Raw genomic sequence first — 18,611 nt, forward strand, 5'->3', positions numbered from 1 at the left:
TTGTTTTTCAAAGAAGATTCCTGGATTTCTGTGAGAAAAATTATATTGTGTTAAAACTGAGAAAGAACTTCTCTTTCCGAGCAAGATTTCTCTCCAGGAAAACATCACAGACTATACCGACACTTCAGCATACTTTCTCTCGCTATTGGAGAAGGCCAGTGCATAGCAAAAGCTGGCAGACGCCTCTTTCACCTTTATTCAAAAGCATCCATGACTGGACTGAGATTTCTGACATTCACTGAACACAGGTTACAGTCTTCTCCCGGGCCTCTACAGGGGGCAGTTTCACTGCTTTGCAATGCAGAACAAAAGATCCAGGACACTGACTGTATTTTTTAAAGGTATGGCACGCAAAAGGTTTAGGTAATTTCTTCACACTTACTCTTTTTTCTTTAATTTCATTTGATAGCCACCATTCACCACTAATTAAAGCAGTTCTTGAAAGAACACTGTTCTGGATAAACTTCCAGAAGCGGAGACTAAATTCTTCTTCTGCCTCTTTCTTCTAACCTCTTCGGAGCCCTCACTGTTAATTCAGACACTGGCAGGTAATGTCTTTCAGTTCTGTTATGCAACTTGGCTTCCAACATGTGCAAGAATTAACATGTTTCTCCAGATAGATTTGCTTTCCCAGGCTCCTGCCTTCTCAGCAATGTGAGGTACTTGTGTAGAATCGTCTCAATTTCCTTTCAATCCCCATTTTTCTACTTTGATTTTTTTCAGAGATAGGAAAAGTCAGTTGTATATTTATCTTGAACATTCAAACGCACTAAAAAGAACCTATCTGGGATTCCAGGCACCATGGCTAAATAATAAAAATACAGTCAGCCTTATGCAAACAAATGTGTACACACCAGCCTCCTCAAAATCATGGAGGGCAAAAAACTACTCGTGCCACAGATCCCCCAGAAAACAAACCTCAGTGGTTGGTACAGACCTTCCCACTCTGAAAGCATCAGACTGCTTTTAGCCCCCAAACTACTGGACGATCCAACACAGTACTTTAAGTCACCTTCTGTTTTGGTATTTCCACACATTCAAGTGCTGAACTTGTTCATTGTTCTGAATCATGAGAATACCAAATATAGATTTATCTTTCGATCCTATCTTTAAGTCTCTAATTTTAAATCTACAACTTTACAGATTTATGTAGTTAGAGATTTACTCCTCCCCAGAAATGGCTATTTGATATCAACCAGTAGGATAAAACATATCTCCTGTCTTTGGCTTCTTTTTCACAGCTTGACTAATGCGTCAAATTGCCTGTATTTTAACCAGGAGATGCAATATATCTGAGAAATAGAATAGTACAGTCCTTAGTAGGTGTTCACATTCTTCAGCTTGCCATCTTTTACCCATTTGAAGCAAATGTTTTTTATCACCACATGTCAATAAAACCTAAAAGCCAATAAAACAGCATAGCTTGCATTGTGGGGCACTGTTAAAAAGGAATACACGGATGACATCCAGTTACTTTAAGGAGAGTGAGTGTAATTCAGTTGAAGGCAAAAGAGCCTCACTTACCACCAAGGATTTTTTTCTTTTTCATTTAAAAAAAATACGTTTTTAGTATGATATTGTTGAAAAACAAAGCATTCCTTTAAATGGGAATCTTCAAATGCAGTGATTGCTTATTAGTTGATTTGCCTCTGTTTTTGTAATTACCTGTTTGTTTTTACTGCTTGAGATTCTAGGCCAGCATCATCTCTGCAGAGACTAAATCAGGCAATATTAAGAGACTTTTGTGATTCTAGGGCAAGGCATTTTTAAAGTACAAAGCAACAGCTATTTCTGGTGGCCAACACAGTCTAGAGCCCAAAGACACATGATTATGCCTTCAGAAAGGCAACAGCCGGAGCACATGACGGTCATTTACTATAAACCCCATCTCCGTTTCAGCCCTTTGCTTGGGGACAAAGGACTGTTCCAGGAGCAGAGTATCTGAGCTCACTGAGCTTGCTATGAGATGTACAGCATGGCTCCTGCAGCCTCTCTGAAAAACAGACACCAGTCACCTCCAGACAACCTCCAGCAACTATTCTTTCAGCAACCTGCTACACTTCCATTTACGTCCTCAAAATAAAAAGACAGGAGAAGCCAAACCAAGGCAGATCAAACAACCTTTCCTTATGTTCAGTCAATCACTCCTTCAGAGAAGCCCACCAGGCACGTCAGAAAAGAATAACTATTCCAAGGCAAAGGAACCAAATGAAGACAACTCCGAGGCAAAGAAAAGGCAACTCTCACACTGCAGTCAGCACAAAGTCGTTTCCAACCGCTCTGCCACTCCAGCGCTTACAACCCTCTCCAAAGAGAGGGGCAGAGAGAGAGTATCAGAGCAGAACCCATCACATGAGACACGGCTCTCAAGAACACAGACAAACCATAGGATGAATAAGGTGCTGGGGCCAAAGGATGAAAAAAAACATTGGAGTAAGCAATCTGAAACCTTAAGAAAAACAGGAGCAAAACAAACTTGGAAATTTAACCCAACAGCTCAGATAATCCTGTAATAACATGGTTGCTCTTACCTTTGCCATCTGCGCCTGCACGCCATTTGCTTTGAGAGATGCTACTGCTTTCTGTGCTGCTGCCGGACTGTCAAAATCCACAAAACCGTAACCTGCAAAATAAACAGATGAATAGGCGCTTTCATTATTATCCATGTGCATGTGCATAGATGAAGATTTTATTTTTATAAAGAAGGAAACCCTTTCCATTTTCTCACATTGTCTCATAGTCTTCCAGTAGCACTACCACCACCACACTTCTATTTCTCACACCTTTCCTCCTGAACCTAGTGAGGTTTAAGGAAATGTAATGACCTGAAGCTTCAAAGTGCAGGAAGGTACACAGCAGAGGGGGAGAGAAGGTAGCTCATTGCCTTTCCTAACAGATAAAAGGTCCCTGGCAGCAGGAAGGCACACGCTTGTGGAGCTCTGGTGCTCTGCAGTCTTGCTGCATCTCTTCCATAAGAGGAGGCAGCAGTATGGCCCTTCCTGGGATACAAAGCTACAGCTTGCAATGGCTGTTTTTTTGAGAAAACACCACCCTTTCCCTGTCCCTTGAACCCATACGAGGATTAACCTTCAGAAGAGGAGGGTAGCAGGTCTCTGCAGCAGGCTGGGGCCATCTGTGTAGGGGCAGGGAGTGCAGTCTTCCAGCATGTGGGAGCAATTAAGGGAGAAATCACAACCTGCACTCTACAAGTGACTGCCAGATAGCTCTAGAAGGTGGTAAGATAATAAAGTCGCATCCTGGTTAAGTCACATCCCTTTCATCTCGCCACTCTCTCTGCTGGAACAAGGGCCAGGTCCCTACCAGGAGCTGCTTCAGGGTATCATCTCAACAGCAGCTTAGTGAGGTGAGATCTTAGGGATTGGCAAGGGATAATCATCTGCTTTTAAGTGGCTTTCCTATTCCCAGTATTTGCATTAGTTTAGTTTATTAATCAGCCAGTCACCTTCTATCTTCTCTTCTTCCCTCTCCGTTTTCTCTTCCTTAACCAGCAAGACTGGTATGTTCAAGCAAAGACCAGTGCTGTTAAGCCCCTACTGGATATCAACAACTCTAGCAGTATTTTTATTTTCCTAAGGATACAAAGGAGGGCAAAGAGGACCAGGAATGGACTTTTACAACTTCTAAGCACTGAGCTATCTCTGATCCTCAACAGCATTCAAATGTCTTGCTCATAAATATTTCAACAGAGTTAGGAAGACTTAAAAATCTTGCCAAGCACCTATTTAGGCAGCTGCATATATTTCACAATCCATCCAGGAAAAACCCCAGCCTACATCTTATTAAGCAATTACAGGACAGGTAGGCACGTGCTGCTCGGACAAGCTGTGGCCAGGGGCCACCTCTTTGGCATCTGCCTGGGAAGCCATATGGACGAAACTGAACTGCCTGAAAGCTTTAATAATATTAGCATAAGCATATTTATAGCATAACAGCTCCTTTGCAGACATCTCCATTTACTAGGTCAATACACATCATACAGGAGGCAACCACAGATATGCTTTCCTGCCGTATCCATTTTTATTTCTGTTGCCAGCCTTTCTTCCTGCTCCTGGGAGGCCTTATTGCTTTCCTCTCTGCACCAAATCTAGGTATAAGAGTCTGTGCTTGTGATCACCTTGCCCCCCAAGTTACCAACATCTCTTATTATTCTTTTGGTATGCATGCATTACTTGATGCAGGGGTTAGTCCAATGATGAAAGAATTCTGTGCACATGGACTTTTTTGTTTTCTTGGCTTAGATCTCATTCGCAAAGTTTTAAGAAAATGAAAAAGAAATAAGAGAAACAGACAAAATTGTTAAAGAAACTGCTGACTTACTTAGAGAGTATGAAAAGCACTATTTGGATAATAAAGTCAAGACTTAAACATTTCTGTTCTTCCCTCAGTTTTCTGTTTCTTTTTTTTTGGTTTTGGGTGAATTTTTTTGGTAGGTCATTACTATAAATGGAGGGAAAGCCTAGAACAACTGTACACTGGAACAGCAGATCTAATAAACACCACCACGACGAAGTGCACTGGAGTTTGGTCAGCTTGGGGAGGTGGGGGGTGTTTTACCTGCTCAGATTCCCCCATGTGATTCTTCCCTTTTTATTGCTACTGAGAATGCCATTTTTAAATCAGCTTGTTCTACACTGCATTTTGCTTTGCAGTGTTATCCAAGCTGCCTCTTCCTGCAGAGCAGCAGTGAAGCTGATGCTGCTTTGAACCAAAAAACATGCTACAAGAGAGCAAGAGTCCTCCCTGGATTTCTCCAATGCCTTTGCCCTTCGGGAGAGCAGCTTCTGGGAGGAAGGAGATACAATTAAATGCAGCTTCCATCTTGCTAGATGAGAGATCCTGAGAAGAAGCCAGAGCTGCTAAGTGGGAAACCTGAAACACCCCGAGAAGTCATGGGATAGCTTGGCATCAACACAGAGCAAATTATTTTTTAGGATAGCAAGGTGTTCTTCTCAGGAGACTATATTTCTTTTTTATTTCTCACCATGTTCATGCCCAAAAAATAGGAGGTGAAAGTGCAAAAATAAGTTTTAATATTGGGATTAAAAACGCATAATACAGTTAGATTTTTATATTTATCATCAGCGTACAGTGCAGGATTCATGTATGCATGAATAGAAGAGAAATTAGTTTTAATATGACTTTCTAGACAGCACGGTAAGTATTCACATCTAAGATAGTATTGCTTGTAAATATAAATCAGAATGTGTAAGAATATTCTGGTGTTGTATTATAGAGATCAGGTATATCTAACATAATGAATTATTGAAGATTAACATCAGTCCATAGTATCTAAAGCCATGAATATCTTCTAAACATTTATTGCATGGGCACAAGGGGCTCTATAACTATATCGGAGATCCAGTGAGAGTCTCGAGACAAGAAAACCTTGCATCTTTAGCTGCCTGTTATGCATTCTAGTATTACTACTCCCAGCCTCACTGCAAAGCTGCTCTTTTTCCTTCCCTCAAGTTCATTTTCATTCCAAGTATCTTTTTCTGGCCCTCCCCCCCTCCCGACACATCTCTCCACCACACACAGAACATCAGGACAAAATCACTCCATGGCTGAAAACTCATCCAAAGAACATCAATCTGCCGCAAGGGAAGCCAAGTTCCCAGGCTGTTTCAGCATTCAAGTATCCTTACAAGAACCCTGCAATGCTATATAACAGAAAACCAGGCATGCTGCCTTTTTGTACAGTTTATGTTCTTCCATGTAGATGTTTATAGCCTGTGTTGGTGACCTACACTAACATATTTCATTTGTTTATAATCTCACTTCATTTTTTGGGTCTCGGGCACTAACAAAGTAGTGCTGGCTTTTTTGTTTGGGTTTTGGGAGTTTTTGTTTGTTTGGGGTTTTTTTCTTTTGTTTTATATACTTTTCAGGGTAGATCAAGTTTAGTCCCCATAGAAGCTAAAGCTGGGTCTTGGAACATCCCCTCCAGCTCTCCCCATAGCATAAATGAATCCCCAAACGCCCTGTGCCAAGAGTCCTTCCCTCCTGCCCAGGCTGTGGCGGGAGCGGGCGCAGACTGTGCTCCCCGCCGGCAGAGCCGGGCTGCTGTGGCTGCCCCTGGCAGGTACAGCACGGGCGGGTTTGGCTGCTCAGGCCCCCATCCCTGCTCAGATAATTATTCCCTGGCTCCTTTTGGGAAAAGGCTGGCTGGAAGCGTCCCATGGGAGGGATTCAGACCAGGGTCTGCCAGTGGGATGCTGCTGCTCTAAGAAAACGTCTACATTTCTTTTTCCTCTTTTAAAAACAAGTGCAAGCCCCACCAGCCCCACCCTCTGCTAGCCTAAATTCCACAGCTTCCCCCCCCCCCCCCCCTTCCTTTTTTTTGTGTGTTCACTGCCTCGTAAACATTTTGGTCAATGGATTATACTTTTTTCCCCCCCCAGTTTTTGTGCAGAACATAATGAAAAACGCACTTGGATTCTAAACCAGGACCTTCAGACTCTGCTCACAAGAATCCACCACCACCACAGGAAACCAAAACCAAAACTATTTCCCCTTTTTTCATGAAGCATCCTGCCCTTTTCCTTTAAGAGCTCCAAACGCAAATAGGGAAAGCTGCGTTATCCCCTGCTGCTTCGAGAGACGGGAATTGAATTTATCACTAACATGAGCCCCTCAGCTCAAGCGTACTTACACTGAGGGTGACTTCGGCACTCCGATGCTACAGTGAGTATTCCAGGATCCCGAGGTTTTTGTGTAAATGACGTATTACTAGTTTGTACATGCAAACACACACACAAAAAACCCCAAGACAAGACTATCTAGATTAATTGTTAAACCTTTCCTCTAAGAAATAAAATGCCTGTAATTTTCTTTTGGCCTGATGCCATTAGAGCTAAATAATTAAATTTAAGGAATAAAACCAGTGTTTTTGTACCTGTGGGGGAAAGAAAACAGCTAAGCATCAGCAAGCACAAGTTTATAGCTAGCTGCAATAAGTGCTACCCAAATACACTGGCAGACACTAAACATCTCCGTCTCCTATAACCTAAACGGCTGGGGGCCTCCCGGTCTCAGTTTCTCAGTTCCATAATTAAGCTTGGCAGCAGGTTCAAATGAATTAAAACTGAATGTCACTATTTCCTCAACAAATCCCTCATCCTTGTTTTTTCTTACTTGTCAGGAGAAGACCAGCAGAACAGCAATTAGTGGTAAGCAGTGCAGTGAAAAAGAACCAAGTATACACTAATTAGGTCACTCGCCAAACACATTCATTTCATTGGCAGATTTAATCAATGTTTTCCTGAAATGTCTTAAATCTCCTATGCTAATTTAAAGTTTTGTTATTGTTGTTACTTTAAACACAGATGGGATGCCTGGAGATTTTCAATTGCTTTCCGCAAATCCATTTCAAAATAACAACCCCTCATATAGTATATCATCAAAATTTAGGCACAGGTTTTAGGAAATGGCCTCTAATTTTATGCCAACATTTTTGTGCCTGCAAATACCTATGGGTGCAATTTTGTGGATTTAAGTAATTGCAGGTGTGTAGAGCTCTTAGACATCAAACTCTGAATTGCCCTGACTGATCGGGTACTTAAGGGTAATGCCAAATAATTTAAGGGACTGCCTGCCACTTACAGTTCCCACAATTATCACGAAGTGCTGGAGCGGTGGCACATGGCAAAGGCAAGCTCCCACTGGCGCACGTGGGCTTCACAGCCCGCCTCCCGGGAGCTCCACTTGCGTAGTGATGGGAGCAAGGGCCTGGCTGCCTTTTTGGAGAATTGAGGCAGCTCCTCTGCCGCTGCTGAAAGTGGTATTAGTTACTGGCAGCGAATGGGAACAGAGGTTTCAGGGTATCCTGGAATTTTGGTCCCCCAATTAGTACTTAGAGCTAGCGCACCACGCCGCTTGTTCGCATGGAAGACTCTCCGTTGGCAGACGTCATTGTTGACGCCATTGGAAAGGGAGCTGTCACGGCTGCTGAACTAATCTGCACCCGTGCCGACCAGGCTCTGCCCACCTTCCTGTCCTGACCGCACGCCCCAGGTCCTCACAGCGGTTCTCTCCTTCCTGCTGGCGCTGCCCCGTGAACTGGCTCACCCACGGCCCCGTGACCACCGAGGGGTGTGAAGGGGCCACCACACAGCCAGCCACAGCTCTGCACCCATCCCAGCTCTGTCCTGATGACCCAGATGAAAATAAAAGAAAAAACAAACAGCAGAAGTGTTCTTTCCCAGAAGCAAGGAGCGGAGCACCTTGGCATGCTGCTGAGCTGGAGCTCTGCAAAGGCAGCAACCTCCTGTGGGGGGCTGAGAAAGGAGAAGCCATGATGAACAAGGGAGGATAAGCTGGGGCTGGTGAACTCTCAGCTTCATCCTGCCACAAGGCCAAACATCACATCTGACCTCTGACCAGGTGCTCTTTGAAATCACTTGAATTCAAGTCAACTAGAACTCCACATTTTGCAACCCCACCTACACACACAGAGATAGGAGACAGGACAACTGATGCACCCAGCCAGGAGACTGGCATGGAGTCTGTATGTTAATTCAACTAATGTGCCCAGGTAACTAATGTTGTTATTTAAAAAAAAAAAAAAAAAAAAAGAAACCTAAGTACACTGATGGGGAGCTCATACATACTGGGGAGCTCTTCTGGTTCCACTGATGTCAACAAACTTACTTCATCAAAAGTTTTAATGCTTTGGTTCTGTAAGCTAACATCTTTGTATCGACAGGAGAACACATCCAGCCTGACAGATGGGAAACGCTGACTTATGGCTGTCCCACGCAACCTTCATTCCTGCAGGTCCCTCTGGACTTGGCAGCTGACACAGGAGTTTGAGGGAAGCTACAGCAAAGGGGGGACTCCAGCTCTGCCATTCTCCTACCTTGGAGTGTTTCACTTTGGCAGGTAGACATTTTTGACAACATAAAATTTGTGTAAATTTTGCATAAAATTTTATGGAGAATTTTATTTTTAAAGATAAACCTCAATTTGCTTATGTGTGATTACAACAATTCTGTTACACCCAAAACTGTTTTTCTAGGTCTGATATACCAGACCACTTGGAACTCTGCTTCTCACTGGGATACAATGTCTTTTAAATGTAAAAGTTCCCAGTCCTTGTTTCTGGCCATCTAGAACTCAATATGTCAGATCTGAAATCCAGAACAGACAAGACTATCATTCATGTTGGGTCTTCAAGAGGTATAGGCTGTTTGGACAAAAAGGAGGATACAGTCATTTTAAGACAGCGCTTGCTTTTTTTCCTTGGTGTTTTTGTTAACTTTGCTCTCAGTTCACAGAGTCACAGAATGGTTGGGATTGGAAGGGACCTCTGGAGATCATCTAGTCCAACCCCACTGCTAAAGCAGATTCAGCCAGAGCAGGTGGCACAGAAACATGTCCAGGTGGGTTTTGAGTATCTCCAGAGAAGGAGACTACAACCTCTCTGGGCAGCCTGTCCCAGTGCTCTGTCACCCTCAAAGTAAAGAAGTTTTCCCTCATATTCAGATGGAATTTCTTGTGTTTCAGTTTGTGCCCGTTGCCCCTTATCCTGCCACTGGGCACCACTAGAAAGAGTCTGGCCCCATCTTCCTGACACCCGCCCTCAAGGTATTTGTAAGCGTTGATAAGATCTCATCTCCAGGCTAAACAGACCCAGGTCTCTCAGCCTTTCCTCATAGAGAGATGCCCCAATCCTCCTAGTCACTGGAGTCCACCAGGACTCCTAGGTCCTTCTCTGCAGAGCTGTTTTCCAGCAGGTCAACCCTTAACCTGTAGTCCTGCATGGGGTTATTCCTCCTTAGGTGCAGGACCCTACACTTGCCTTTGTTGAACTTCATTAGGTTCCTCTCTGCCCAACTCTCTAGCCTGTCCAGGTCTCGCTGCATGGCAGCAGAGCCTTCTGGTGTATCAGCCACTCCTCCCAGTCTTGTATCATCATCAGCAAACTTGCTGAGGCTACACTCTGTCCCTTCATCCAGGTCATTGATGAATAAGTTGAACAAGACTGGACCAAGTACTGACCCCTGGGGAACACCGCTAGCTGCAGGCCTCCAACTAGACTCTGCGTCGCTGATCACAATCCTCTGAGCTCTGCCATTCAGCCAGTTCTCAACCCATCTCACTGTCCACTCCTCTAACCCACATTTCCTGAGCTTACCTATGAGGATGTCACGGGGGACAGTGTCAAAAGCCTTGCTGAAGTCAAGGTAGGCAACATCCACGGCGCTCCCCTCATCTACCCAGCCAGTCATGCCATCATAGAAGGTTATCAGATTGGTCAAGCATGATCTCCCCTTAGTGAATCCATGTTGACCACTCCTGATAACCTTCTTTTCCTCCACATGCTTAGAGATGACATCCAGAATGAGCCGTTCCATCACCTTTCCAGGGATGGAGGTGAGGCTGGCTGGCCTGTAGTTTCCTGGGCAATTTAAATCACTCCCAAAAGGGGCTGTGACAAAAGAGAGGAATACCAGCCTAGGGAAGCGGCAGCAGTCAAAACTACTTGTTGAATTGGGAAACGATGAAATAAAATACATTTATCACAATTTTTTTTTTTAACTTTATGATGTCACCGCCATACATATCTGTATACATTTGAAGACACCAGCACAAAGTTTCTACACAAACACCTATATATACACACAATTAAGGAAATATATAACAATCAGTGGGCACTTCTCCTTCACACTTAGATGAAACCACTTGGATTTCATGAGAACCTAACTCAATTTTAGTTGTAAAGTTCACTTTTGTCCAGCACTTATTTAAAGTGCCTCTTAAAAGGCAGTATTCATTCTGACAATCAGGTAGTCCACAAAAAAGTGATTATCCAGTAATTTACTATGCAATTTTCAGACATTGTTTTATGCTCAGATAAAGAATCAAATTAAAGTCTTATAAGCCTTGGAAAATTAGAGTTAGCAAGCAAAGAGGCTGAATCACCCTTGAACACAAAATTACTGAAAACAGCTTTTTCTTTCATTGTTCAAATTGTGCTGAAATATTCCTACAGCTCCGAATGCTCAGAGTAATAGTAAAATATTCTACATTATTACTATTTTTAAACCTCTACTTTATAAAAATGTTCTCAGTGGCTAGAAAGTGGTGAATCATCACCTTTTAATTAAAACAGCTAATATATAGTTAGAAAAATAATTGGAAATTGAGTCTCTTAAATGCGAGAAAGAAAAGATAGTCCCTTCATTTCAGATCACTCCCCAGAGACACACCTACATTGTTAAGTATGCATATACAGCTGAAATTTTTTGTTCGCTTTAGCTTGATATGGAAATACGGCACAAAACTGTCACTTTGATTATGTTCCTGCAGTGATTTCTTTTGCCTCTTGCATTATTTGAATCCCCTTTATAACAACAGAACCAGAGAAAAACAGCACTGTAGGTAACTAACAAACAATTTTTAGACATTTGTTTGCAAACACATTCTTAATAAGAACATTCAATTACTTTGATTTAAACAGAGTGCATATGAATGCAGGTTATTATTAATTGCACAACTAATTAATGATAATATTTACATGCAAAACCGAAGTATGGAACTCGTGATGATCTTTTCTTATGTTTCAAAATGTTACTAAATTGAAACATTTTTGCAGTCTCCAATAACTAAAGGTAATAGTACAAAGAAATCTATACAATTTTGGTATGTGGGAAAGAACTACTTACACAATAAATAAATGACTATATGTATATGCATATGTATGTGTATTTTTCTGGAAGGTAATCCTTCCAAAAACATACTCTCTGAAAGAACAGAAGCAGACCTCAAAACTGACAAAAGCTCTTTGTGAAATATGGTTGCAATAACAACAGCAAGGGGAAGAAGGGTGAGCAGTACAAATTTAGCAAATATACCTATGAGGAAAATGATATTGCACTTGACTACCCTCCCTCAACATTTACACTGCATTCCTGGCAATTCAGAACCACAAAGACTGGCAAACTGGAGAAAATTCTGGACAGAGCACAAACATAAAAATTTGGATTGTGCAAATAGCAGAACTTTATTTGATTACCCCTAACAATACGCCAAGTGTTTGGGGCCTTAAAAGTGAACCTAGATGTGAGTGAGTACCTATAGGCAACCAAATGGCAACACATGACCAGCATAAACAGTGAGATGTAAGACTTCGTGAGGACCTGTCAAAGAACGAAAACGTTGGTGAAAATAAACCGAGAGGGAAGTTGAGAAGTATTTCCTCGTATTCTGTTAACAGCGCGAACTTGGAGTAATCATACAAAGCCAATGATGGAAAACTCATTGCTTGAGTTACTAAATATGGACTGAATAAAGAAGGGAACATATTGTAAATCTTGCAGTGGCAGAAGGACAAGAGATAAACACACTTTTCCATCTTTAACTTTTGAAGTTACTCTCTCTGCAAGTCCCATTGATGACTGTCAAAAATTCAAACTGAAGGTTAATTCTATTTTTAAATACAGGAATAGCTCACATCTACATTTTCCATATAAACCAATGTGTGATTTCGTATTACAATTATTTAGCACCACAACACTTCTTACTGGTGTATTAGTTTTATAATGTAATCATTAAGATTATTTTTACTAGACTTGTTTAGCATAAGACATTCATTATGGCTCTGCAGCTGAGCTAAATTTCACACTTGAAGCAGTGACTGAAGAAAGCAGAATGTTCTCCCAAAAAACAAGTACTCCAAGAGCAGTGCTTAGTTACATATTTACACAGAAGGGAGGGAAGGATACAATAGCAGTTTCTTCCCTTGACTGAAGAAATACTCGGTGACTCACAAGTGATAATATTTTGCAATACCCAGAACTTGCAGCTTCAGATTACGATCTCCTACTTTCAGATACAGAGTTACGATATCAATTAATACCTTCACTGAAAAACCAGAAAGGAACCTTACACCCAAAATTGAAAAAGGGTTCACTTTTTAAACAATTATTTTTCATATTCACTTTCCTCTCTAATCACAGCGACGTCCAGATGCTGAAGTTCCAAAATACCACAAGAAAGACTATTTTCTTGGTATTTCCAGCCGGCAGGAAACACTGACACTCTCATGAGAAAGTCTGTTCTTCTGAGGTTTCATGCTCAGTTATGCAGACTCCAGAGCTTTACTTAGCTTGGATAATGTTTGGGTAAGATATGAAACCAAATCTCTTGAGAGTTGTTCATCACTTATTTTAGAGCTGAGTGACTTGAGTAAAAAACCTGGTGTACAGAAACAGTTTAGAAAAAAAAAAAAATCATTCAGCCATTATCTCCAAAAGCTCCCAGCGCCTGTGTAGACAAACAATTTTCTCTTCTAAATACTGGAGCTCAGTCTACCCGAAGCTAAGCAAGTTATCCACCAGCTGCTGAAAAGAGCATGTAACCTAAGCAGCTATGAGACTAACTCCAGCGCTCCCATGGACTAGTTAGAAACAAACGTTAATATTGTCATGCTAAGCACCTTTCAGGCATGGTATCTAGCATGGCACTCCAGCAGGCATTTGTGGGCAGACATGGAAAAAACAGAGGTTCAATGGGAGCTCTGCTTTCCAAGCACAGTACCTATGGAAGAGAGCAATAAAATACGGGGGGGAGGGGGGGGGCGGGAATGAAGTCTTTCAGCAGTCAACTCTTTCAGCATTAGGTTTAAACAATGATACTATTCTAGGAGGCAAAAGAGAATGTTCTGTATCACCCAGTGCTCTTTGTCAGAAGTGAAATATTCCATTCTCTTCCTCCCAACACTGGATTGCTCAGCAATCATAACATTAAGTAACTGCAAATACTCGCGAGTAGGAAGAAACAATCTGACAAGAGAAGATGCACTTGGTGATCACACTGTGATTACTGTACTTTATTAAAAATAATTTTCATTTCAGCATGTTTTGACAAGAAAATAGAAAGCATCTTGTGCAGGCTTCAGGAAATATTAAAATAACCCAAGGTGATGAACATGTTATTATCCATCCTGTTCCAGAGGGAGGATGCTCAAGTACTGAAATGGTTTTCATTTCAAATACACATTCATTTTCAAGACACCACACTTGAAAAATTGGACTGTGTATTTGTCATACAGTAAGCAGTGATAAAGAGCACAGCAATTTATGTTCTTTATGCAAACCACTTGTAATTCAGAAAACAACTACAGTTTCTAAAAGGCAGCAAAGCGATAGCACTTTCCCAAGAAGTGAAATGTTTTTTTCCTGCCAGTTGGCCAATTCTGGCATGTCAACCTTTGCTATGATAAACATTTTGGATAACATGCAAAGAGCTCCTATTCCAACCCATCAACACTCATGATGTCTTGGAGTTTTAGGCAGAGATGAGCAATGCCTTCTGAATATTTCATGATTTTGATAATAAGAAAAGGATCCTGATACCATCATCACCATAATGCTAAAATATTAACGACCTTTTGAGCAAGAGGGTAGTATGCTTTCAAGAAATGGGTGGTGATCACAACCAATGATACACCTGTGCTATGGAGGGGAAGCACAGCAGGGATGGGCAGCACAGAGCAGGAAAAGCCACAACACACAGGTCAGAACAAAACCCATGTTAAAGATACCGTGTAGACTCAGTGCCCCATGGCTTTGGTCTTACACGGTATTTTAGAAAATCAGAATTTAAGTATCCCTAAACTGCTATAGCTGTATTGCCTATCACTGTTTATAGGGTGTTCTTTTTCTTTTGCAATAGATCCTTTCGTGGTTAAATACCAGTTGCACCTTCTGAGCCTCTCATCGTACATCTACCACATTTATCTGTAGCCTGGAGTTCAAAAATGCTATTATTATGGTACCCCAGAAACAGCTATTAGTTTTCCAGGCTGAGGAAGGAAAAAAAAAAAGAATGGAGAATAAATCACATCAGAAGATCTCTTTTTAAGATCTCCAATCCATTTTTTAGATTTGAGATAGTTCTACAATCTAGCTAAGTGGAAGATGCAGATAAAGTGATTGAAATGGTGGCTTTTAATCTAATCTGAATTTCTGAACCTGTAGTTTTCCTATCATTACGAATCACATAAATATATGAAAAAGAATCAAGTGAATAATATAATGTTTTAATCTTAAGTGAACACCTTTCTTTCTTTCTTTCTGTGATTTAAGGTAGCTATTTAGTGTTATTTTGACTGTCAGCTTGCATTTAAAATCACCTGCTGGTACAGTACGTGGCAGTCACACACCACAAAGGCATGATGAAGGATGCTATCTGAAGGCGGTATTGAAGCCGCCTGGATGGTAACTGTGAGGCACCAGGAGGTCAAACCAGCAGAAGGACAATCCTCTGTGCACAATTGCCAACGTGTAGGAAGCGTCTTGCACACTGAAATTCATGTCCGCAGCAAGCCTCCACACAGCTTGTAGAGAGAGAAGGCACAAATATGGGACTGGAAGAGGCATCCTGGGTCTTCGTGGAAAGTGGATGACTATAACCTTACACTAGATGACCACATGGAGTCACACCAGGGAATCACATAATTTCTCTAACATTACCCTTTACCTACTGGAAGGATCTCACCTGATACATCCTTGTACCATATTTGTTGCCTTCACAGCTGTGCCCATTTTTGGCTTGGACAGTTACAAGATCATCTAATACTTCTGTCATCCTTTTCCTTTATTCACCATAGATAAGCTTCCAACTTCCCATGCAGAGTTTTTCCTATTACTTCCTAAGTAGATGATTTTACTATTAGATTTGTTCCCTGTTTCTCACAATCCAATCTTCGGGAACATCTAACTACCTTTCTGTGTAATTGCCTAATGCTTCCCAACTTTGTGTAACGAGTAGGTATCGAGGGAGTTTTGGTTGCAATATCATTAAAGATGAGACGGGAAATCTGGTGTATGCCTTAAAAAGAGAGAGGTAGGTGGGCGTTGTCAATGATGCTGACTGTCATGTCCAAGGCTGCAGCCAGATCATATCATCAGCAAGGAGCTACATCAGTAGTGACTATCCTCAGCAGCTCTTCCTAGATGTTCAGGCACCTTCTGAACGTAAAAACATTTTGTTTAGGGTCTCTGGAGAACCTTGTGGGTTTAACTAAAGAGCAAACTCATTGACATATATTGCCAGTGAAAGGCCAAATATACAACGGAGAACAACCTTCACCCCATAAAACCAGTTTAGAGAAAGGTATGCATTTCAATGCTTAATAATAGAAGATAAATAGGAGGGAGGGGGAATTTATGTGCTAAAATATTCTGTTTAAAAATGAAAGTGAGGACAATTCAGATATAATAACATTCTCTTATTTACGAGGGATATTTTATTTTTAAAAATCCCAGAATTTTTCTGAAATGATACAGAAAATGACTGAGAGATGCCCAAGTCTGTATTAGGATCTATCTGAGTTCGTTTGCAAAGAGTGGTTCTGTATCAGCTTAGTACATCAAACAAACCAAAATGAAAGAAAGCAGGGAGGACTTTTGCCAGGACACACAAACCCAGCAGACATACTTTGTCAAGGAAGCCAAAATGCCTATAAAGAGAAAAAGACATTTTAAACACCCAGCAGCATCCTCATACACCATATCAAAGAAATAAAGAACCAGCAACCTAAAATTATTTTTTAGTATTTCAAGAAACGGTGCTGAATCTCACATACTTGTGTGTGTAGGTTCTTGGTCAGTCACTTGGCCTACGTTTGCTATGGCAGGCAAGAGAGCTAATAGTCAAAGGGACTGCAGCGCATCTCTTATGCAGACACCAAATACATTGTTGGTGTTGTCAATGTGGAGATGTGTAAATGTTTTGAGACTGAATGTCTGCTCCCTATCAACAGCAAGAATTAGCCAGACGAATAGCTGGCATGCATGGTTGTGCTTTCTTAAATATCGTACTACAAAATTTGCAGACTGCTTGTTTTATCCCTGGCCTGTTGCTCTCAAAGCCATTTTTGTGACCAAATGCAAAGTGAAGCAACTTCCCATACTCCCACTAAACTGCGGAAGCAGTGAGGCGCGCGGGGAGGAAGATGATGAGGTACCAGTTGGCTGAAAAAATTAAGTGAAAACACACAGAGTTACTCAGGGCCCATGACCAAAAGGGTGTCCACAAGAGGCAATCCATCTCATTTCCATTATGCAGAGATGGCAGCCTTGGCAGCAGCTTGCTACTCTAACGTTACACCTTCCTAGTCACTATTGTGTATTTCTGGGGCAGATCTGGGACTCTTCCTTCCAGAGCTTCCATCAGGTGACACAGGCAGGTGGTACATGAATCAGGAGATAGCATATCCGTGTATTTCTGCATACAATGCGATCAGAAGATCCTGTACTGGGTATTTCTATTACATAGAGATGATTTTTGTCTTACATGACCCTGAGAGCAGGTGTATTTTTCACTGCTAAAGGATGGGGGTGAAGGGGACATGGACCTGCTCACTATATCTGGCTGGGAAAGGAAAAAACAGTCGTCACGTTCTTACCCCTCAGGGTGTCTCATTAAAGTAATCATTCCCCAGAGGTGCAGATTCCCTCATATGCTGGGCTTGGAGCCTTTGAAGGAAACAGGGATTGCCACTGCCATACCTTGTCAAAGGGAGCAAGAGCCTCACCCTCCCTAAGCACTCTCTCCTGCCTTTGCAGACAATGAGGTTTCAGCAACAGACATGAGAGACATTTGGAAAGAGGAAATCTTCTAGCCTTCTAGAAATCATACCATCCTGTTCTCTCATTTTATTGTTTTTTTTCTTTTTTTCTCCATGGATGACTGGGACAAATATTGCCCATGAAAAAGAAGTAGCCTTTCTTTGCCTTTATCTAGAAACAAGCAGATGTGGCAGATGAAGGACCTCATGCAAAACATGAAGGTGTGACATGATGGGAGACAGGCTACAGTACTTGGCAGCCTTTCCCTCCCTTAGTCTACATTGCAACTACATCTAACTTGGCATGCCCATTGCACCTTCCTATCAGGCACTTTGTCACTGAGGAAATTTGCATTTATTGCATCAAGGCATTTTTGTCCCAGAGAGTGAAAATGAGAATCCTTTTAAAAAAAATCCCCAGCAAATCATGTGATTCCAATGCTAACACATACATGTGGCACAAGTGTATTGCACTTGTTTAATGGGCTAACCAACAGAATCAAGCTTCCCTCAGGAAAGTCAACATTTCAGTGTACACTAGGAAAATTGAGAAAAAGTCAGCTTCCAACCAAAAAATAAACTCCACATTTAATAGCTTAAAATGAAGCCACTGAAGACTAAACATCTGGGCTTTTTGGATATCATCCCAGATACTGCGTGTAGCACCAAAGTTCTTCATCACTGTATCCTCTTAAGAATTTGAATAAAATTCTTCCTCCAATATATGCTGTTTCTCTGCAGAACATCACAAAAAAGTGCCTGTTGCAGTAAGATCTTGGGGCAAGGCCTGGTTTTTACAACAAGCGTGGAGAGTGTGCAGAACCACAGTGCTTTGGTTTTCTTCAGGACCTCCAGGACCTCCCATGACACAAATCACCATTCTGCAGCAGTGGCAACAGCAACAACCCACATGGACCACAAAAGAAGCCTATTAGAGGAGGATTATCAGAAACACTCCAATAAATCAGCAGCACTTCTAGAAGTGCCACTGGAAGTCAATGGGACTTTTTGCTCC

The 18,611-nt window shown here is 41.7% G+C and overlaps 1 protein-coding gene across 7 annotated transcripts in view; it reads right to left on the reverse strand.

Moving 5' to 3' along the window:
• Positions 1-18,611, reverse strand: part of RBMS3 (RNA binding motif single stranded interacting protein 3) — a 720,325-nt gene that overhangs the window by 265,266 nt on the left and 436,448 nt on the right. For all 7 annotated transcript variants that reach the window (XM_087770865.1, XM_087770854.1, XM_087770845.1 and 4 more), the window contains one exon: positions 2,532-2,623. In XM_087770865.1, the coding sequence (XP_087626991.1) occupies positions 2,532-2,623 (92 nt within the window). The remainder of the gene's footprint in view (positions 1-2,531; positions 2,624-18,611) is intronic.

This window comes from Nipponia nippon, unplaced genomic scaffold (assembly GCF_047370975.1).
Source record: "Nipponia nippon isolate SJK-2023a ecotype South Korea unplaced genomic scaffold, ASM4737097v1 scaffold_1, whole genome shotgun sequence".
Taxonomy (NCBI): domain Eukaryota; kingdom Metazoa; phylum Chordata; class Aves; order Pelecaniformes; family Threskiornithidae; genus Nipponia; species Nipponia nippon.